At 33.9% G+C, this 24,193-nt stretch overlaps 1 protein-coding gene across 1 annotated transcript in view; it reads left to right on the top strand.

The window, feature by feature from the left end:
* LOC129226718 (membrane frizzled-related protein-like) overlaps positions 1–24,193 on the top strand; it is a 49,938-nt gene that overhangs the window by 20,810 nt on the left and 4,935 nt on the right. Inside the window, exons 5-6 of the mRNA XM_054861347.1 lie at positions 13,143–13,296; positions 22,264–22,364. Coding sequence (XP_054717322.1) covers positions 13,143–13,296; positions 22,264–22,364 — 255 coding nt within the window. The remainder of the gene's footprint in view (positions 1–13,142; positions 13,297–22,263; positions 22,365–24,193) is intronic.

Genomic DNA, 24,193 nt, shown 5'->3' with positions numbered 1-24,193 from the left:
GAATCCTTTTTGTGCAGAAAAACATTTTCATTGTATGCTGAAATGTAGATTTTTCTAATAATAGTGTTCAACCTTTTGTACAAATGAAAAAAAAAAAAAAAAAAATACGCCGGCCAAATTGAAACTACGAGTTTCACCCAGTAAACCTTTAACTTTTTATTCGTGCGACTGCGATATAAAACATTAAAATTATTATCAACGTCATTCGTAAGAAATCATTTTCTACTTCTCTGCTTTCTGCTGAAAAAAAAAATACATTTTGTCTACGTTCGAAAAATTACACTTAAAAAACGGATTCAGGTTAACTGGTTTTGGTTTTGAATTTTAAGTGTTCGATTAAAAGAGAAACATGTGCGGGAATTTAAGCCGTAACGGTTAAAGCAGCCTGCTATGGGAAATAGTTCAATACTCGAAAGTAAAAACACTTATTTTCAATCTAATTTTATTACTTCGCTAGAATGTTTGTTTCAATTGCTACGTCAGATATTCGTCATTCTTTAATCAATTCCCATGTTATACAAATAATTTTAAATAGTATCATGCTGGCTAATGACAAAAAATAGACGCATAATAGGATTACTTTTTTCGACAAAAAGCTTTTTTGCAGTTTTTTACTACGCATTTCTCAATGAATAGCATTCGAAAAGGAAGGCGTAATTGCTAGGTTTGTTGGAGTGTCGTGCTGTTAATCAGAATGGCGCCAATTCCAATCCGTGCCAATAAATATCTCTTTATTGTTTCTTTTATTCCCGTCAGATGCTCACATGGGCAGGACTGTATTTGCCGCAACCTGTTTTTTCACATGCACAATTACTGCTTTTTCACAAGTCACTACTCAGCCACACTTTTAATGATATTTATGTTTGCATTGAAATTACGTACAACCAAAAGGTGAGCGATGATCAAATTATCTCAACGTTGAATTTAACGAGGTTTTGTTACTGATGTCTTCAAATTACATGCCTTTTCTTGTGCGCTTACTTTTTCCGTGTACTTTTTTTCGGTTCTTCTTCATAATGTTCTTCCTTTGAAATTTTTAAAGAACGAAATGCCTTATGCAACGATTTGAAGCACGGTGCGCAGTTCCGCACGGGTCAACTAGTTTGTATTATTTGTAATAGGTTTTTTTGTTATTTTGTAATAGGATCAGCAAGAACTCGCCTCTTACTACTCGGCGCTTTCTAGCTGATTCTACTTATTGCAAATGATGCAAATGTTCCCGTTTCAAGGTCATCCGACATCTCTCCGTGGTCAAGCTTTAGGTGTTCATTGAAACCTTTTTCTAAATAATTCTGTATAGCAGCATCTATCATAACCAAAAGTATCATATCTTGTCCTGAAACAGAGGAGCGTTTCTTCTACCATTTGCACTAGATATCTCCAATTTTTACTTTCATACTCATACCCCTTTGCTTCTAGGTGCTTAAAAATATTGTTTAAAAATCATCTGAAATTACTAGCATAAATGCTTAGTCAGAAACGAAGATTTTCTTTTTTAATTTTCAAATGAAATTTCGATATAATTACAAACTAGTAGTTGGAAAAACTACATTTTTTTTGTAGCGAACTACAACTTCAACATTATAAATGTAGTTAACTATAACACCAATTTTTTTTAATGTAGCAACTACAAACTATTTTTGAAATGTAGTCGCTACTTTTTAAAAAAATAAATAATTAAAGAGCACACACACACCGTTTGAGGATTGAACGAAAAAAATCAAAAAGTTTCTTAGATTAATAAATAAACCCATTTGAACGTGGAATATTACTTAGACTTATCATTTCTTTCTTAATTTTCTTTAAACCATTTTTACAAATACTCACAGCCAGAAAAGATTAAAAGGTTGAAATATTCAAATTTTTACCATTTGGCTATTTGAAAAATGCAAATAGAAGCAGTCAAAGTTTGATTTAAATTTTACATTGGCATACATATACATGAACTCGATTAAATAAGGAAAACATCTTTTAAACCGAAGAGAAAAACTTCAATTTTCTACATTGGAATTAATTTTATAAAAACGTATAATATGTAGGATCTAATTAATTAATTTAGAACTTCAAACTAGGGGTCTGAACTTGGACACCATCCTTTTTCCTACGCTACTGATAATTTTTTTAAATTAATGTAAAAGTATTTTTCAGAAGTCACTACAACTTATACTATTTATTTGTATCAAACTACTCGCTACTCTACTTTTTTTTTTCTTTTTAAAAGTACTGCACTACACCACAAATTACTCAAAAATGCAGTTACTACAGTAGCGTCATGCGCTTCTTCCGACCACTGGTTCAATTTAAGTTGCAGGTATTTGTGGAATTTTTTAAACTGAAATGTGAAGTCTGTTTTTTCCCTTTTAGTTTAATTTTATATTGGTACAGTGAAGCGGTGAGAAATACTGTCTCCCGCCGCTGCTTGTTACTCTTCTTCACAATACTGGGGGCACATTTACACTACTCGGTCTTGCTCGACTGCCAAGGTCCTGGTTTCATTTGAAAGTACTTAAAACTCAAGAAAAGAAAAAAAAAAAAAAAAACTGTCCATTTCAAACTTGACGCGAAACCTTGTTTAGCAGTTTGAAAGTGTAGTTTAATGGGGCATTATGAAATATTCTGCTTACCTATACATCCTCAAACAATTAGAAACTACCGAGTAAAACTGTTGGAATGAAAATACGAACTTTTCTAATCCTGTTTTTCATAACTTCTGCGCAACAAACATATCCAACGCAGTGGTTCATGCTATTAGCTTGACCACGAAGAATGGGGGAAGATCTGAAAGGGGATGCAGAACTCTTCATTTTGCAACAGGTGTGGGATCCACGAAAACGCGCAAGAAGTACAGTTTTTACTACTCGCGGGATCTCGCTGATCCTACCCATTACAAAATGTAGAGATCAGTTTCCGATTCTAGTTCATCCGCCATCTCTCCGTGGGCAAGCTATACTCCAAATAAAATGGCTGCTGTCTGCAATATGTTTTATTTATTTTCCCGTAGCTGACAAAAAGAACTTGTTGGGGCAAGCCTCAACAGGCAGCGTCGTAACGTTATGATTAGGATTCGAATCACACAACGCTGCCAAGTGAGGTTTGCTCTAACTATAGTCATAATTCTGGGTCCGGGTGCTCCCTGCCTATCCAACTTCCCCTCGACTATGATTCAAACAGAAACCTTTAGATTGAATCATTTTCACATTTTTTTTTTTTTTTGATAATTTTAATTAACTATGTTTTAATCAATGCCTTTAGGTAACCATTTGAGTAAACTTAACTTTTGCTAAGTGTTTACTTTGTCTGTGTTAGTGATCTCAAGAAAATAAACGACTATACTTTCTACATTTTTGGTAGCATTATTAACCCACCATTAATTAATTTTTGGTGCGAAAAAAATAAGTGAAGCATAATTTTATTTATTTATTAAAAGTATTGCACACTACAGAGAAAATCCAATTACAGTGAAAAAAATATTATAAAAAATAGCAATTGAAACAAATTATACATTTAAAATATTAAAACATCTCTACTTAACATTGTAAAATGACATGTTTAAACCATCCAAATCGCGACAATAAATGCTTAAAACTTGGTAAAAAAAAAGACAAAAATTATCAAAATAGTTAAATCTGGTGAAAATATTTTGAAAACATGAACGACTCCTAAGAGTCCTGTTTGGGACAGCAAGTTGGATCGAATTTTCCTATTATAGTCTAAGAGCTAGCAACGTTTTCGAGATAGAATTTTAGGAAAGCTGATTTCTCTATATATTTTTCCCTGTGACGTATCGAACAGCGTGCATGCTGTCTGGCGGCCGTTAAACGCTGCGTTTATTACTGCGCATCACATCTTTAGAGGTAAAAATATGGATTTTGAAATCATTTTAGTAAGAATCTTTTCTTTTTCAGGGAATTCTAAACACTTTTCGAAACACGAATTTAATATTGCCAGACATTTTTGCTGTTGCCAATATCATGCCAGATGATATTTTTTACGAAAAAAATAATTAAAAAAAAAACTATTTTAGTATGTCTGTCATTTTAATATTATTTTACCTACATATGAATAAGTACAAAATTAATTTGACAGACATGAATTCGGTTGCGTACTCGACAGACAGACCGATAAGCTGAGACCAAACGAAAGAAGTATTCCTAGCGTGGTGCCCAAGTTTTAGGTCAAATTAGTCACCTCGCTTTAAAATTAAGAATTGCTTGTTGAATTCACACACATGTTGCCTATTTTTTGTTAAAATTTATGTAAAAAGTTAAGTATTTTCCATTTTGCGAGCGTGCCGCGCAGAGAACCACATCCATTTTCAATTTGCGCACTGTGATGTAATTCTTGTTGATCACTTACTGAAACAGGAAGATAATAACGATTGTGGTGGCGCAATCATAGAGCTGAGATAAAAATTACAAAATTGTAATTTAAATCTTCAGTTAAAGCTTTTTTTTTATTTTTTTAAAAATACATATATATATATATATATATTTTTGTAAAGGTCTATAATAGTGAATTGCTTGCTCAAGATCTTTTGAAGACTCTTTTCTGACTCCTTTTTTCCCTTCCTCGTCTGCCGTGTTTTACATTTGAACATTTAATATTTATCAAACATTACAAACGATATTTAAATTAAATAATGCAAAGAAAAAAGAACATTGCATACGATAATAGTCTGAAATGCTTATACTTCTTTGTTTTATTTAATTAAACTATCGTCTGCAATGTTTATGTGTCTTTGCGTTATTTAACTTAAATATCGTCTGCTTTTTCTTATTTTCTTTGTAATATCAGCGAAAACAGAAATTAGATAGAACAGTGGAAATGTTTTGCTGGTATGTAAACTTTGTTTTTCTTACGCGTCTTTGACGAAAAATGTTACTGTAAATTTTCTCATCAATATGATTATTCTCAAATATTATTTTTAAAAATGTATTCAAAATTATCGTGAAAATTATGACAGAATAATGGCAAATAAAATGAAATGTGTATTTTGCAATGGAATAAATGAAAAAATAATAGCATTTGACGAAGGAAAATTGAAAAAATGTGAAGAAGTTTTGAGTGTTCGTGTTACATTCAACTTGAAATATAGTAATATAAAGTTACCCCAACAACTAAATACTTCTGATGGATACCACACACGATGTTACAAATCCTTTGCATCCTTGATGGCGAAGTATCGGAATATATCTGATGATAATTATGATTCATCAATAACTCTTCCTGGCACATCAAGTTCTTCTTCAACATTACCGAATAATCCAGTAGATGCAAGAGAGACTTTGTCATGTAGTGATGCCTGTTCAAGTCTTAGTAATGAAAGAGTCTGTTTTTTCTGTGAAAAGGATCGAAAACAAGTCAAAGGTAAGCAACAAAATTTACATTCTTCCAATGATGTCAAGATGCTTGAAAAAGTAACGCAGTGGGTTGAAAAATGCCAAAATCAAGAGTTGATACAAAAAATTAGTTATCTGAAAACCTCAAATGGTCCAATATTCTATCATCATTCATGTGAATTGGAATATTTCAATCATTACAAAAGAATAATTACTGATACTGCACGAACCTCTTGGCATTGCGTAAGAGATATTCACAACACTGTTTTCGATAAAATTGTGTCAATAATTCAGGAAGACATAATTTTAAAAAAAAGTTATTTGCTATTAAATTCTCTTTGTGACACTTATAATTATGAATTACAACAGGAATTAGTACTTCATCCTGAATCAGAAATAAATATGATGAAAAATCATCAGCTTGAAGAAAAAATATTAAAACAGTTCAAGCAAATAAAGATTATAACAAAATACAAAAAAAAGATTATTATGCATACTGATAGTAACTTATTCGGAACTCCAGCGCTCGAATACGCTACCTTGCGGTGATTTACAAAACTGCAAATGAAGCGTTCCACGTGTGTCTGTTGACGTAAACACAGGCAGTTTGTTCTGAGTATTTATTAACGCAATCGATGTGTCTTAGTTTGCTTTCAGCTACAGAAATTAATTCGTCACTTAGTAGTATTCTCGAGCTTCTCAAAATAATGTTAGTTTTCATTATTTCCTTAATAATTGGTAAAAGCGAAAATACTGGATTAACAAACTTGGATAACGTTATACAAGGTAAAAAATTTTATTGCTTTGTATGAATTTGTAAGAATATGGGGTTTTTTTTAATCTTAAATTAATTAAACTTACCATATTTTACAGCAGCATTTAGTTGGAATGGACAGTATGCAAAATATTTTCTTGAATATATTATCATAGAACAAAATGAAAAATGTTTAACCGAGAAAGAATTTACTTTATTCCTTTTATTCTCAGCTGAAAGGTATCGCCAAATTTGTTTAGGGTTATAGTTGTGGTATTGTGCGAGCAAAGTAGCCTTGGCGAGATTTCGCGTTTTTAGTTAAACCATTTTCAATTTTTATCATGAGTGGAATAAAATGGTAGTAAGATTACAGAATTTGATAAGTAATAAAAAACTTTTGAAAAAAAAATAGAACCGACTTCAAAATTGCTCTAAAAAGTGAAAAATAATTTTATTCTTTAAACACCATCGATAATGCTTTTAAACATAATTTTTGAAGTTGGCGCAAGAACAAAACGTAAAATCCAGTGTAACCATGCTTCGTTCATATTTTTTTCAGAAAAGCATCCAAAGTTACGAATGAAAGATTTATATCGTTATTCAAATATGCTGTCATCAATGCATAATGTATGTGATAGTGAAGAAACTGGGCCTGGTTAAATTTATAGTTGAGTTACGGCTGTGAATGACTTTATCTATCGTTTTTGCGCCAACTTCAAAAATTATGTTTAAGAGCATTATCGATGGTGTTTAAAGAATAAAATTATTTTTCACTTTTTAGAGCAATTTTGAAGTCGGTTCTATTTTTTTTTTCAAAAGTTTTTTATTTCATTCTTTTTAGTGTAAATGTAGGTATTTCAGAAATAGTAAGAAGTTACGATCACGAAACTTCGCATTATTTTTTTATAAAAATGCTCCATACTAAAAAAAAAAAAAAACTATAAACACGCATTAAACTTTAGGCGGTTGACTCTAAAAACTTATCTTTGTTCCTCTCTGGAATTCATGTGTAGTTAATTTAATTATAACCATTTAAGTACGTTTTACCTAACTAGTTTCCATTTCACAGCATACAAGTTGCTTGTTATGCAATCCTGTATTTTCTTACTTATCCCTGATCATCTGTTATTGGCGTGGATGATAACGATAAAAATACTACTGTGTAGTTGAGGCAAACCAAATGGTAGCATTGTGAAGGCTAAGCAAATCCTAATCACTGCATCACCTCGCTTCCAGGTTAGGTTTACCCCCACTATGGAGCAATAGCACTGAAGAAAAGAAGATTTCGATAATTCACATAGGCTTACTATAAATCAGCAGGGTTACAAAAACCAAATTATTTATGCCAAAAATGAGAGGACAGCGCCAGATTCCCGATTATCGAAATATCCCCCTGAAGAAACTTGATGCTTGCTTCAGAGAAGCCTTCATTCAAAATTATCACTACAATTACTATTAATGTTACTGTCGTATGGCACCAAACTTTCATAACAATGGGTTTTATATTTAATCATTTAATAGGGAAATTGCATGAAATTTGTTGTTTTTTGCCCATAACTATTTTTTCTAAAGGACAAATATGGTCAAGCAAAATAATGGGACCTAAGTTGAGCCATCCCCTATCCATTAAAAATTGAATCATCAAAATCGGTTCACTAGGTGAGACGCTGTGAGTGGACAAACAAAAAAAAAAAAACATACATACGGTATGAACTGATAACCGCCTCCTTTTTGAAGTCGGTTAAAAAGAAATAATTGTCAATCAACTGAAAAGAAAACTACCACCATATATCCGTGAGAATTTCGTTGATGATTTGCATAACATGACACAATTAAATCGTAACTCAGAAATTAGAAAAATCGAAACAGAAAATTTTTAAATTAACCGATTAGGGAATTCAAGAGAAATAACTCAGCTACAAATGGAAAACAAGTGCTAGCCAAAGCAAAGAAGTATCATCTTCTTTTGGTAATAATTTGTAATGTCATATTAAATTTTCTAGCATTAATTGTTATTCTTGTCAGGCCACAATTATTATTTAGTTTTATCAAGAATTGATAAATATCGAATTCAACATCGTGAAAATGGCTGCTTAGAACTATGAACTACGTGTACTTTGCATTAATGTTTGACGTTTAGTAATGCTTCTTGAATTCTCATTTCTTTCTACGTGGGTCAGAATATCAAGAAGACTTTGAAAATTAATTTAAAAAGAATAAAGCGAAAAAAATCATACGTACGAACAAAAATCACAGCACTTTTAGCATTTTCTTCGTTACCATGTGCGTTTGTTTTAGTTTTCAATTCCGCCATTAGACAGTGACTTCAGTGCCCCCTATAGTTCGTTGGAGTTGCGAATTAGAAGAAGAAGACTTTATGATGCTCGAAGAAAATGATCTCATCGATAAAGTTGCTTCGATTCTAAGAACTACAATTTTGAAAATGGAGAAAACAAAATTACCTGCTGCAATGAAAACAAAGGATTTGATAAATGGTGAATGCACAATTCCTGAAAAATTAGATCGTTTCTTTAAAGCATTGATTGGAGGTAAAGATATTCGTCGCAGAGATGGAGTTAATTATAGATTGAGCAACTCATTGGCTTCTGATGCTGTTTTTTGTGTAAGCAACGGTACTGTGAAACCATCAAAACATATAACTCTGGGTATGACTGTCAAAAGTCTTACGAGTAGTCGAAAGATGATAAATATTTTGAATAGACTTGGACATTGTTGCAACTACAATACGTTGGAAGAATTAGAAACTGAAGCTACGATCTCATCCGTAACACGTTCTGAAATTTGTCCTCCTGACATCATTCGAAGTCCGTCATTATGCACAGGTGTAGCATTCGATAATTTCGATAGATACGTTGACACTTTAAATGGAAAAGATACACTGCATGACACCGTAGGGATCATCTACCAAATTGTAAGTGATGATTACGATGTAGAATTAAACCCAAGCAATATAGATAGTAGTTTTGATATGTCACCACCACCAGCAAAAAGAAGACGGACGTTTAACGAAGAAATTCCTGAACTCCCTTCGTATGGAAATCGATTGCAGATATTAGAACATTTAACACCAGTTGAAGACAATGCATTAACTCGGCCCGTAAACTTACCTTTGATAGAAACAATAGATATGCTATACTTACTTTCACACGTCTTTCATGTGCCAAATACTCCAATGTGGACTGGTTTTAATTGTAAAATCATTGAAGATACTAGCCCCAAACAAAAAGTATCGTATCTTACGCCTATTAATTTTTCACCAACAAATGCAGCGGTGGTTAAACATACACTGGAACAGGCCCAAATCGTTGGAGAAGAATGTAATCAAAGGTACGTGCAAGTTACTTATGATCTGGCAATAGCTAAAATAGCATATAAAATTCAATCAACATCAAAGCCCCAATTTGATAATATCTTCATCCATCTTGGCTCATTCCATTTAATGATGGCTTTCTTCAAAGCTATAGGCGTTTTTATTAATGAATGTGGTCTATCGCATATGATGATTGAGAGCCATATTATTGCTCCTGGCTCAGTAAATGGGATAGTTGAAGGAAAGCATTTTAATCGTTGCAAACGTCTGCATCCGTTGATGGCTCTTGGCTTGCAAATGTTGCATTTTGATACATTTTTAAAGATGGACAAAATGGAATACTATTTTATGAAAGAGCAAGTTTCTGACGATCTCTTACATTACCAGGAGGTTAAAGTTACTTGTACATCTACGACGATAGAATTATCAAATAATGTATTATCGAGACTAATATCTGCTTATGAAAAATTCGTAGCAGAAACAAGACAAGGTAAACATGGGAAAACTGCTCAATTCTATATGATTTACATCCAGCTTGTAAACTATTACATTACCCTATCAAGAAGTATACGAATGGGTGATTTCGAAATGTTTAAGTATGTAATTCCAAAAATAACAAATTTGTTTTTCATTGTAAATCAACCGAATTATGCTCGATGGTGTGTTAAATATTTAAACAGTTTGAATAATGTTGATGAAACACATCCAGGACTCAAAGATGATTTCACAAACGGATGTTTTGGAATAAAAAGAACCGACAAACCATTTTCAAGGATACCAATTGACCTTACACTGGAGCAGACTATAAATGCCGAAGCGGCTAGACGTCTTAGCGGTATTGCACATTTTACCAATTCCATAGCTGCCCGTCAGTGCTGGTCAAAGAGTCACAGCATTAGAGCTGCTTTAATTTCTCACGTTCTCGATGTTTGTGGATTGAGGCAATTACAAGACGTGTCTGCCAATTTACAACCTAATAGAATCAAAATTTACAACAAACAAATCACCGATTTTATAGAAATCTTTCAGAAAAATAACAATCCATTTGATCAAAATTTGGACAAAAATAGTTTGTATAATATTGTTACTGCGAAACCCGCTCCTGAAAATACAGCTGACTTTTTGCTGAATATTGAAAAAAAGGGTGACGATTTGCGAAAGCAGTTTATAAATGAATGCGCTGAAGATCAGGAGAGATTTGACAAACCAATAAAAAAAAATCAAGTGCTTAATTTTGCTTGTGCTCCAAAGAAGAAAAAACTAACTCTTGGTAACAAAATTGTTGAGCTAAGAATGCAAAGAGATCTATTCGGTAGAATGTTGGGGATATCTATGAACAACAAGGTTGATATTGAAAAAGTATTAGGATTTCCACTAACACCAGTACCAACATCAATGTGCCATGCCGATGATAATATTTGTAAAACGGATAAAGCACAGTTAGTCAAAGTATTCGAAAAGAAAGTTAGCAGTGTCAATCAGCAATTGCTATGTTTTGATATCAGTATTTTGGACGGATTCTTCATGTTACACCTTATGAAAGAAATACCACAAACTTTCGATGGCATATCGAAAAAATTCCTCAAAATGATTTCACAGTTTTAATCATCTCGCATTGACATTGTTTTTGATCAGTACTTCAAACCTTCCATAAAAGATTGTGAGCGTTTACGTCGCAGTGAATTAACCAGTACAGTTTTCATCAAACCTAGTCAAATTCGGCCTCATCATTTTGCTGGTGAACTCAGAAACTCGCAGTTCAAGGAAGCTCTTGTAAGGTTTTTTATTGATCATTGGGCAAATGATGACATGTTTCCTTTTATTGGGAATAAAACTATTTACCTGAGTTTTGATAAGTGTTACTCGTATCAGGTTGTAAATAATCAAGTTATTAGAATCGTTGAAGAATCATTATCATGTGAAGAACACGAAGAAGCTGATACTCGTATCATATACCATATTTGCCAGATAAATTTTGACTCTCAAGTTCTTGTACGTTGCTCAGACTCTGATATTCTTATTATACTTCTAGGCAATATGGATCACCTGAATGCACCTTTAAAGCTTTGGATTCAATGGGGAGTAGGAAACCATGAACGTCTAATAAACGTCAATGAGTTATATCAAGCTCTTGGTATTTCCTTATCAAAAGCTCTACCATGTTTCCACGCAATAACAGGATGTGATTACACCCCAGCTTTTTTCCGGAAAGGTAAACTAAGGCCCTTCAAGTTGCTAGAGAAATCTGTTGAGTACCAGTTGGCATGTCAAGAGATTACAACAGACGATGAGCGTGTACTAGAACGCACATTTGACAGGTTAGAAAACTTTATATGTCACATGTATGGGGTGACTAATCCTTCAAATGTTAACGATGTTCGCTTTTATCTGTTTTCAAAAACTTATGAATCGAAAAAATGTAGTGATAACTTTGAAAAAAAAAAATCGAAATTTTGATGCATCGAGCTTACCCCCATGCAAAGCTGAATTATATCAGCATTTATTGCGAGTGCGGTATGTGACAAAAATTTGGAGAAACGCTAATTTAAAAAATCCGTCATCTTTATCGCCGTTAACTTCCGGTTGGGTCATCAATGATGATAAATACGATTTTCTCTGGTTTGCTGGGGAGCAGTTTCCATCATCAGTTGCTGACATCGTTATTGAAAGTGAAGTATTATCCAACGAAAACTCTACGCAAGATGACGATGATTACAATGATTATGATGAGAGCAGTGACGACGATGACGACTATGGAGATACATCACTTTTTTGCGATACAATTATAGAATGAACATACCTATTTTAGTTAAAAATGGATTGTAATTTTTTAAGTATAATATTTATAAGTAGTGAGAACTTTGGCTCTAAATTAAAGTTCTTTTTCCTGTATCTTTTACAAAAATAATGTAATTTAGTTACAATTGGATTTTTATGATTTAAATATAATCTGTAAATATTCTAATTTTGATACTTATAAGTGACATATTTCTCCTGTTATTAAACAAAATATATCCAGCTATTTTATATCATTTTGGCACGAATTTAAATAATAATGTTTCATTTTTCTCATATTCAGAGGCATAATGCTGCGCTACTCTACAGCAATAAATCGGTCTGTCTGTCGAGTACGCAACCGAATTCATGTCTGTCAAATTAATTTTGTACTTATTCATATGTAGGTAAAATAATGTTAAAATGACAGACATACTAAAATAGTTTTTTTTTTTTAATTTTTTTTTCGTAAAAAATTGAATCTGGCACGATATTCGCAACAACAAAATTGTCTGGCAATATTAAATTCGTGTTTCGAAAAGTGTTTAGAATTCACTGAAAAAGAAAAGATTCTTACTAAAATGATTTCAAAATCCATATTTTTACTTCTAAAGATGTGATGCGCACTAAAAAACACAACGTTTACCGGCCGCCAGACAACCCGCACGCTGTTCGAAACGTCTTCGGGAAAGATATATTAAAGAACCAGCTTTCCTAAAATTCTTGTTTTTTCGACGTTGCTAGCTCTTGGACTATTATATATCCGTTAATTATCAACCACATCATACAAAAGTTTATAAACTTCCAAAAGTTGAGCCATCTCGTATGTCTGGTGTGTGTCTGCGTAAACGAATGAGGGTTTCAGTTAGCGGATTGGCTGTGTTGCAAGGCTTGTGTTTGTTGTTCTTTTTGAAGTGCTGAGGCTGAGAACTTTGATTTCAAGCCAACTGTGCCGAAGCGGAGCTCGCCATCTACGACGGATACTACAGCATTTCCCTCAACCCCAAGGTGCTGCAGAAATACTGCGGAGATCTGCGGTACTACAAGAACGTGGAGGAGCAAACGACCATCTCTGCAAGGAATCGGTTACTTCTCAGGTAAGTTGGTAGAAATCAGTTCTTATTCAGTAAGAAATTTTACCGACTTGAACGAATGTATTCGTATGCGGCTTTTTATGTATGTTTTCTGATTTCTCCAAGACCCCTGGACCGATTTGAAAAAATCTTTTTTTTTTGTTTGAAAGTGTATACTTTCCAGATGGTCCCATGGTAACTTTGTCTGGATCTGATGAGGGGTCTAGGAGAAATGTAAGAAACTTCAAATTTCATACGCGTTATGGCTACGTAATGCAACTTGCGTCAGCCGAGCGATACGTCACAGGTCTCGTGGTTTTGCCGTGAACGGTGCATTTTCTCGACGGAGTGAACCCGTCTTAAACAATTGAGAGTGTTGTGAAGGTTTATAACAACACCCTAATTTTGTATAAGAATTTGACTCCATTATTTTATAAAAATCGACAAAACTTTATTTACATCACATATACTTCAAGAAGTCGTCATTTTTATTTTCTCAAGACCAAATTTGTGGAACACGATCTCGTGCGTCTTTTTCACTTTTTTTTCTTTACGTGTTGCCATTCGGCAGTTTGTGTTAAATAGAAATAAAATAATTAAATTTAAGAATTAAAAGACATTAAAAATATGGATGAAAATATAATACTAGAGAATTATCATTACGTGGTAATAATTTTGACTGAGAAGGGCACTTCAGTACCCCCTTCCCAGTAATGATGATAATAAATGCGTTGCCGAAAGTCACGCATTAACCACGAATGACATGTCCATAATTCTTTGGGAAGTGAACTGTTCGTCCATATTTTGTCCTACACTGCTCAAAACAATTAGGGGAGCAAGCATAAAAGTGAAAAAACCGATCGAGACAGCCACGTATTGGCATACAATGGATAGTACACGCGTATCAATGCGCAATACAGGAAAAAAAAGACGTCAAAAAATTTGGAATTAAGCTTAAATTCTTTGAAAATATGGAAAAAACATGAAAAAATGAATTATGGCAACAATTTGGTTACATGTAAACAATAAAAAAACGGTACTGTTTAGGCATGATGCATGAGTTTTAATAGGGCGTGTGGTCTCGAACAGCTAAGACTGCTGCACACCTGTTTGCTATAGATGCGATGAGGTTATCGATCTGCTTTGGGGAATACTGTTCCACTCCTCAAGAAGTGCAATCTGCAAGTCTCGGACAGTAACAAGCGGCCTTGGTCGCGTAGCAATGCGTCTTCCAAGCATGTCCCAAACATGCTCAATTGAATTCAGGTCAGGAGAGCACGCTGGACATTCCATATGCTGTATTAATTCAGCTTCAAGCATGTTCTCCACCAGATGAGCTCTATGCTGTCAGGCAATATCATCCTGGAAAACAAAGGAATCTCCAATGGCTCCAGCGTAAAGGATGACATGAGGTCACAGCATCTCGTCTGCATGCCTTCGGCCCGTCAAAAAACCATTCCGAATGATATGCAGGTCCGTGCGTCCGCCTATGCTGATTCCTCCCCGTACCATCCAACCAACTCATCTGTATTGTGACCTTTTACGAATGAATGCGGGGTTATTTCGAGTGCCACTGTCCCTAGATAACAGAACAAGTCGGATGTCACACTCCAGACTGATTTGGGACTCGTCGGTAAGCAGCTTTTGGCTCCAGTCATGTTGCTCCCAATCTCGATGTTCAGCAGCCCATCTTCTTCGGGCCGCACGGTGGCGTGGGGTCAACGGAAGGCAGACCATTCGCCTATGTGCATAGAACCCTCCCTCATGAAGCCGATTACGTACTGTTTGGCTGGATACTCTTCGTCCTGTTGTCAAGAGCAACTGTCTTTGCAGCTGCGTAGCATTCTCTATTCTATTTCGACGGGCTGTTAACAGTATATACCGGTCATCAGTTGCTGTAGTGGCGTATGACCGACCTTACCTTGGTCGACGTCTAACATTTCCTGTCTCTTGGAATTGATTCCACAGCCTTGCAACAACACTTCTGGTGACTCCAACAGCGTCCGCGACACTACATTATGCTTTCCCGGATTTCAGTCTGCATATAACACGCCATGTCATGGATTCTGGTAAATCACGTTGTTGAGACATTCTCAAGTAACCTTGTCAAAAAAAAAAAAATAATAATAAAAAACTGCGCAATCGAATTCTACAGTTACGGCAATAAAACAGACGTTTCTGAAACATCCCGATTTCTGCCCTTATTTCCTTTTTCTAGTTTTTGACGTCATGAACACTGATTTGCATATAAAGTTTTCTTCTTCCGTTTCCTAGCAGGCTTTTAATTGCAAATTAGTTATTTTATGTTACTTATTAGTATATATCTTTGCGTAATTTCGTTAAAACCATGTGCTCCCCTAATTGTTTTGAGCAGTGTATATGAAGTTTCTTCATCTTTTTTACGCATTTCTTCTTCTGGTTGGTTAACATTGTCCTTGTCAGCAGACAGAAATGCTGGTTTTAGCCTGTCTGCAGACACAGTGACATTTTTGCCTTTTATCATTACTTTGAACACTTTCGCGCCGCGCTTGATGACTGCATAAGGTCCGTTGTATGGCGGCTGAAGACTTTTCCGCACCTCATCATTTCTGATAAAAACATGGGTGCAAGTTTTTAAGTCTTGTGATACGAAAGGCTTAATATTAGAATGTGATTTTGTCGGTAAAGGAGCAAAATCGTGAAATATATCTCTTAGCTTCTGTATCATAGTTTCAGGGCTTTTTATAACCGAATGTTCATCGAAAAAATCTCCTGGAAGTCGAAGTGAAGTTCCATAAACAAGTTCGGCTGGTGAAACATTCAGATCCGTTTTAATTGCTGCACGGAATCCTAGGAGTATGGTGGGAAGAACTTCGGTCCATTTTTCATTTCGTCGAGCTTTTAAAGCACATTTTAATGGTCGATGCCAGTTCTCAATAAGACCATTTGATTGAGGATGGTATGGTGAAGTTCTTATCTTTTCGGCACCAATGAATCGAGTTAATTGTCGAAATAGCTCAGACTCAAATTGACGACCTTGATCTGATGTAATTTTTTCTGGACAACCAAATCTTGAAATCCATTCAGACATCAACGTCTTAGCGACAGTTGGTGCTGTCATATCACAAATAGGATATGCTTCTGGCCATCGCGTTGCCCTATCAATTACCGTTAAGCAGTAATTCTTTCCTTCAGATTCTGGTAGTGGTCCTATTAGATCAATGTGTATATGGGCAAACCTAGATGTGTTAATATCAAATTTTCCTTCTTCAGTTTTAGTGTGCCTGTAAACCTTTGATCTTTGGCAGTTTAAACACTCTTTAACCCATACTTTGATATCCGTAGCCATTGAAGGCCAAACAAATCTCTGCTTAATAAGCTTAGTCGAACCTTTTATACCTGGGTGTGTTAAATTATGTAGGTTTAAAAAAACTTGTTTACGAAAACTTTTTATTAGAAAAGGTCGTGCTTTTCCTGTAGAAATATCACAAAATATTTCAGTTTTTGAATCAGGCATAGTAAGTAATTTTAATACTAAATTAGATTCCTTATTTTCTAAAGCAGATTTAAGTTCTAAGTCAGATGTTTGTCCAACACCTAACTTAGCGTAATCTAGCGAAGTAGGAAGTTTAATTGTACTTATTCGAGAAAGGGCATCGGCTGCTTCATTTGAGCTACCTTGCAAATATTCAATGTCAGTTGTAAACTCAGAGATAAAGGATAACCATCTACTTTGCCTATTTGTGTAGGTATCTCGTTTCTTTTGAAAAGCAAATTTTATTGGTTTGTGATCAGTGTATATTATACATTCTTTCGCCTCGATGAAATGTCGAAAATATTTTACTGATTCATAAATGGCTAATAATTCCCTATCAAAAACCGAGTATTTTAACTGAGCAGTATTCAGTTTTTTTGAAAAAAATGCTATTGGTTTCAACCCTTCTTCAGTCTGCAGACTTAAGGTTGAACCAATGGAGAAATCACTCGCATCAGTGTGTAATGCTAACTGCCCATCCTGCGAGGGAAAGACCAATGCAGCGCCAATCAAACTTTGTTTAGCTTTCTCAAATGCGTCATTTAAAATTGGAGACCATTCAATAGGAGTGCTATCATTCTTTTTACATCCTCTTATTTGATCTGTTAAAGGGGTAAGCAGTCTTGCTGCATGTTTAACAAATCTTCTAAAATAATTTATTAATCCAATGAATCGTCGAAGCTCTGATATTGTTTTTGGCTTAGGATAATTTTGAATGGTTTCAACTTTTGATTTTAAAGGTTTAATTCCTTCAAAAGAAATATCATGTCCTAAAAATGATACTTCAGTTTGAGCAAAAACACTTTTGGAAATATTCACATTTAAACCATATTTGGCAAGCCTACCTAATACAATTTTCATGTGTTCTAAGTGTTCCGTTTCATTTTCGGAAAAAATTAGTATGTCGTCTAAATAAGCAACAGCGAAGTCTACATTTGAAAGTGCCTCGTTAATAAATATTTGGAACGTATTTGCTGCACATTTTAAACCGAAATTTAAATATAAGAACTCAAAACTACCAAACGGTGTGGTAACTGCAGTTTTTTGATTATCATCTTTGAAAACTGGAATGTGAAAATATGCCCTAACAATATCGAGTTTAGAGAAAATTTTCTTGCCGTGTAAAATGTTCGTTACATCGTGTATGTGTGGCACAGGGTAACGGTCAGGCACAGTGACCGAATTTAACCTTCGATAATCACCACAAATACGGTAAGATCCATCCGCTTTTGGTACCACGTGAATAGGAGAAGCCCAAGGAGATTTTGAAGGACGGCATATTCCTTGATCCATAAGGTATTGAAATTCTTTTTTAACTTCGATTAATACCTTTGGATGTAAACGTCGGGGCTTAGAAAATAAAGGCGGTCCTTTTGTTTCTATATAATGGACAGTATCGTGACTGACTGGTTTTTTGAAATTTGGGATAGGATTCAATAACTCGGGAAAATCTTTAAATAATTCTTTGTACACCATATTATCCGAGACTAATTTAATTCCACTATATTGAGTTTTAGTAACTCTCCCTTCGTTGTCAAACCAGTGACTGAATCAATTAATCTCGACTTCTTTAAATCTACTAGTAGTGAAAAATTTTGTAAAAAATCTGCTCCTAGAATTGGGCAAGAAACATTTGCTACAACAAATGGCCACTGATATATTCTACGCAATCCCATGTTGATATTTAACACCTTGTGGTCGTACACAGCTATTTTTGAATCGTTCGCAGCATACACGTAAGTGATGGGAGTTTTTGCTTTGAATGAAAAATGGGCAGGAATGCAAGAAATATCACTGCCACTATCAACCAAAAAATTTAATCCCGTACTTTTATCCATTATGTGTAATCTACACTGTTTATGTGCTGCTATGTCAGGGTAAATATCGTTATTAGACATAGCAGCTATGGCAAGTTTTTTTGAACTGCATCATAACTGCATGGTTGGCGACATTTAAATGCTTTATCGCCGAATTTTTCATGATAAAAACAAAACTCAGATGTATTTTGATTATCTGAGGGTGTTGGAACTCGTCTACTCCTAGATTGGGACCTATATCTATGATTACTACGACCTCTTGAAAATGCACGTTTTGATACCATTTTAGTTAATTCAGAAACTCGCATGGTTAAATGCTCAATTTGATTTTGCAAATTTGATATTTGCGTCGTTTGTGCACTATGTTTTAGTGTTTCTGAAATTTTGCAAACTGATGGCTCCATTTTTATTTCATGAATTTTATCAGCTAAAATGGACAGTTCAGTCAACTCTGAAGTTGATGCTGATAAAATGGCTTGAATATGTGTTGGCAAACGCTCTAACCAAATGGTTTTTAAAAATTCGTCAGTAATTGAATTTCGTGAAAGTTCTTTCATTTGCCGAAGTAAAACAGATGGTTTTTTATCACCTAATGTAAGTTCACACAAAAGTTTCCGTATTTGGCTTGATTGCGAATCGGAAAACTCTTTAACTAATCTATCTTTTAAAGCTTGATATTTATTTCCCTCTGGAGGAGCTATAATTAAATCCGAAACAGCGCTAAGTGTATCTGCGTCAATGGCGGATAACAAGTAGTTATACTTCGTCTCATCATTTGTTATACGTGAAACATTGAAACTAGCCTCCACTTGAATAAACCAAACTGTTATATTACTTTTCCATAGTGGAGGTAATCTGGTTGCAACTCTCAAAACTGAGTCACTTTGTACAGTATTATTGGTAAATTCAACATTATCTAAACTTTCTACCGACATTTTAAAATTTAACTGAGAATTTACAAGTAAAATAAACAAATGCAATTAAATTAAAACAAAGAAAAATTAGTCAAAGATAAAATTTATCTTTACACGAAAATAAAATTTAGGCCAGAGCATTTCCCTTCAAGTGAATGACTTTAAGTGAAGAGCATACCATAGAATAAAGCATTGTCCGTCTTCTTTTCTTTTCCTTTTTTTTCTTGTCCAAAACGTGGGTCACCACTGAGAGTGTTGTGAAGGTTTATAACAACACCCTAATTTTGTATAAGAATTTGACTCCATTATTTTATAAAAACCGACAAAACTTTATTTACATCACATATACTTCAAGAAGTCGTCATTTTTATTTTCTCAAGACCAAATTTGTGGAACACGATCTCGTGCGTCTTTTTCACTTTTTTTTCTTTACGTGTTGCCATTCGGCAGTTTGTGTTAAATAGAAATAAAATAATTAAATTTAAGAATTAAAAGACATTAAAAATATGGATGAAAATATAATTCGGAACTCCAGCGCGCGAATACGCTACCTTGCGGTGATTTATAAAACTGCGAATGCAACTAAAACTTTGCCACGTTGCGTTCCATGTGTGTCTGTTGACGTAAACACAGGCAGTTTGTTCTGAGTATTTAATAACGCAATCGATGTGTCTTAGTTTGCTTTCAGCTACAGAAATTAATTCGTCCCTTAGTAGTATTCTCGAGCTCCTCAAAATAATGTTAGTTTTCATTATTTCCTTAATAATAGGTGAAAGCGAAAATTCTGGATTAACAAACTTGGATAACGTTCTACAAGGTAAAAATTTTTATTGTTTTGTATAAATTTGTAAGAATATGGGAGTTTTTTTAATCTTAAATTAATTAAACTTACCATATTTTACAGCAGCATTTAGTTGGAATGGACAGTATGCAAAATATTTTCTTGAATATATTATCGTAGAACAAAATGAATAACCGAGAAAGAATTTACTTTATTCCTTTTATTCTCAGCTGAAAGGTATCGCCAAATTTGTTTAGGGTTATAATTTTGGCATTGTGCGAGCAAAGTAGCCTTGGCGAGATTTCGCGTTTTTAGTTAAACCATTTTCAATTTTTATCATGAGTGGAATAAAATGGTAGTAAGATTACAGAATTCGATAAGTAAAAAGAAATAATTGTCAATCAACTGAAAAGAAAACTACCACCATATATCCGTGAGAATTTTGTTGATGATTTGCATAACATGACACAATTAAATCGTAACTCAGAAATTAGAAAAATCGAAACAGAAAATTTTTAAATTAACCGATTCGGGAATTCAAGAGAAATAACTCAGCTACAAATGGAAAACAAGCGCTAGCCAAAGCAAAGCAAAGAAGTATCATCTTCTTTTGGTAATAATTTGTAATGTCATATTAAATTTTCTAGCATTAATTGTTATTCTTGTCAGGCCACAATTATTATTTAGTTTTATCAAGAATTGATAAATATCGAATTCAACATCGTGAAAATGGCTGCTTAGAACTACGAACTACGTACTTTGCATTAATGTTTGACGTTTAGTAATGCTTCTTGAATTCTCATTTCTTTCTACGTGGGTCAGAATATCAACAAGACTTTGAAAATTAATTTAAAAAGAATAAAGCGAAAAAATCATACGTACGAACAAAAATCACAACACTTTTAGCATTTTCTTCGTTACCATGTGCGTTTGTTTTAGTTTTCAATTCCGCCATTAGACAGTGACTTCAGTGCCCCCTATAGTTCGTTGGAGTTGCGAATACTAGAGAATTATCATTACGTGGTAATAATTTTGACTGAGAAGGGCACTTCACAATATTTAATACTCACTCCATCGGGATATTTGATTTTCACGGCGCCACCCGTAAATTTCAATTATATTCTTAATAATGTATCTATTACTCGTGTAGAAAATCAGTAAATTAAGTGTGCTTTGCTACGAAAATTGTTGAATTATTTTTTTTTTTTTTTTTTTGCTAATAAATATCTTTATTTAGTCTTTAAAGTTTTTCGTTTTTTTAATATTTCATTTTTTAAAATACTTAGTGTTCAATTCAAGGAGAATTGAAGACGAAAGTCCTCCATAGATTAAATTTATATTCCTTAATAAATGTATCGTAACTGATGTTTGAATTCTGAAGTTTGACCGGAGTTTTAGATTTAATATTTCAACACGCCGTCAGTTTAATTTACAGTCATGGAATTGCTGATTAACAGACTTCGTCGGAATTTTTTTATGTACTATACTCCCCGATTACTAGAAGACGCCTGAACCGATTAGGAACTCCAATGGAATAAACCCTAAACTACAGCAGGTAGCGTTCATTGTTGGAATATTTTTTCGTTTCTTCATTCCCCTGAAATGACACAGTCTTACCAATAAAACAGTTAAAGTACCGGATCGAGTTCAACCTTGTCAAAACAAATCCTTTCCCTGCACGTTAAACACTACCGAAACATATTATCAAATTATCATGCCGTGACGCGAGTTTCATTGTTGAAACACGCGCGAAAATCGATCATCAGCTATTATATATATGAGGATACTTTTACTAAATATTATCAAGAAGTATTGCAGAAAATATGTGAAAGTTTTGTGATTAACCGCAGAATATTTTGTCATGGCTTATCATTATTTTTAGAAAAGTGTATATTTTTTCGTTTTTTTTCCCCCAATTGGTTGAAAAATCTAAAATGAGAACAATATTTTTTGCTTCTTTTTCAGATTTAAGACAACTGCTTCTCAGATCATGAAGGGAGAAGATTTAGATAAGAGTGCTGTTGGTTTCAAAATAATATGGACAGCAGTCGATTTCAAAACGGAAGGTAAAGTAACAGTGTCTAATACTGTCAATTTAAAAAAAAAAAAAGGTATTTCGTATAATTTTTTGAAATAAAATGAATCAATAACATTTTATTTTACAATCACTTTTTTTGCAAACTAAAATAAAATTACTTCATTTTATTTATTTACTTATTTGATTCTATACTGAATATGATAATTATAATAATTAAAACTTTCCAAATGTAAATCGCATCGACGCACATAAACGTATTGAATTTTTTTTCTCTTACTATTTTAATTTTAGCAACCAATTTGGGATGAGTAAAACAGGAACAGAAAGAACGTTATAGCATTAATCTTTCTGACATTTACCAAATTATCGCATTGATGTTGTGAAAACCAGTCTGAAAGTTTAGTTCTACATTTCTATCTATCTATTTTTTCATTTGTATGCTTTTAGCTTAAAATGATTTAAACAATCTAAAATTTTTAGTCTGAAATTCTTTTCTTCAGCGTAAAGCCATATTTCGTAGCCGTGCCCAATTTCGTCACCCTAAGTTTCTCTGCTGGTGTGACACTAGTGTTGCCACCGGTGTTATATTTTATTGGTTGTAATCTAGACCACTATTAATTTGTGGAAAATTTATGAGTCTGGTCCTCTGGGTTAATATTTCGGAGCACTTATTCTGATTTTTGAAAACGTGAGTTATCGTAGTACTATTTGTAAATGTTCTTTGTTAGTTTGTATTTAACACATTTGTTCAGGGTAAGCTATAAACTAATTATTTCGAGCGTTTTGCCATGTTTAGTTCACTTTACGTATAGCAAGAAGCCACTATATTGGAAGATAGGACGTACCTATTTTGTCTCCCAACCAAGATTCTTCAAGCCAAAAACAATGATGCAGAGTACCCTATGTGCCGAGAACGTTTTTATGAAGATAAACATGGAGGAATATGTTTTGTAGTAAGTTACCGCCCTAAGACAGGGCTAAGGCAGAAATACTTAAAATACACCACCAGCTCAGTTATTCCATCCGAGAACTGCAAGTATTTTAAGTATTTCTGCCTTAGCCCTGGCTAAGGGCGGTAACTTACTACAAAATACAATGCTTTGCCGTTAATCTTTGAGTTGAACCGCACCATTGCTGCGGTCACTCATCTGGTGTACTAATTCTACATTAGCTACCAGTTTGTTTGGCTCTCTTGGCTCTCTTAAGAGGTTCCTCGCCTCCAGCTCATATGATTCCATTTCCGGGCTGATGAGTGCTAAAAAGCACGAAACTGCAGTCCTCGGATGGAATAACTGAGCTGGTGGTGTATTTTAAGTATGGAGGAATATGGGTGCGTTGCCCTCAATGCCCTTGCGATGTTTTTCTTTAATACATTTATTAATCTGTATTTATTAATACTAAGTGGTTTTTAAGACATTATTACCTCTTTTACAAGATGTATTGAAAGGGGGACGAAAATACGACAACTATTTTCATATTTGATAAAATTATAATTTTAAAAAACTTGGTTTTTAACGGAAACCAAATTGTATTTCATGAACTTAACCTTAAGGGGGACAAAATATGACGCCTTTACCCTACAAAATCCCTTATATATAAACTTCTTTGTAGTGTACATTCACTGAAATTTACATGAAAATGCCCTTTCCTTAAAACCTAAATGCGTCAGGAGGTGCGCCCCCCTCTCTTGTTTTTTCGTTTGAACATAATTAAAATTCATTTTCAAGGAATACCTTCTACTCTTATCTATACATTTTGATCAGCCAATAGAAAAAAATGTGAGAAATCATTTTGTACTATCAATTTTATTACACATGTTCAGTTCGAAAAACGTATTATTTCAAAATTTTGCCTGCT

The sequence above is a fragment of the Uloborus diversus genome, chromosome 7, assembly GCF_026930045.1.
Source record: "Uloborus diversus isolate 005 chromosome 7, Udiv.v.3.1, whole genome shotgun sequence".
In the NCBI taxonomy this organism is placed as follows: Eukaryota; Metazoa; Arthropoda; class Arachnida; order Araneae; family Uloboridae; genus Uloborus; species Uloborus diversus.
Note: the sequence above shows the minus strand (reverse complement) of the source record. Positions and strands in the feature narration are given on the sequence as shown.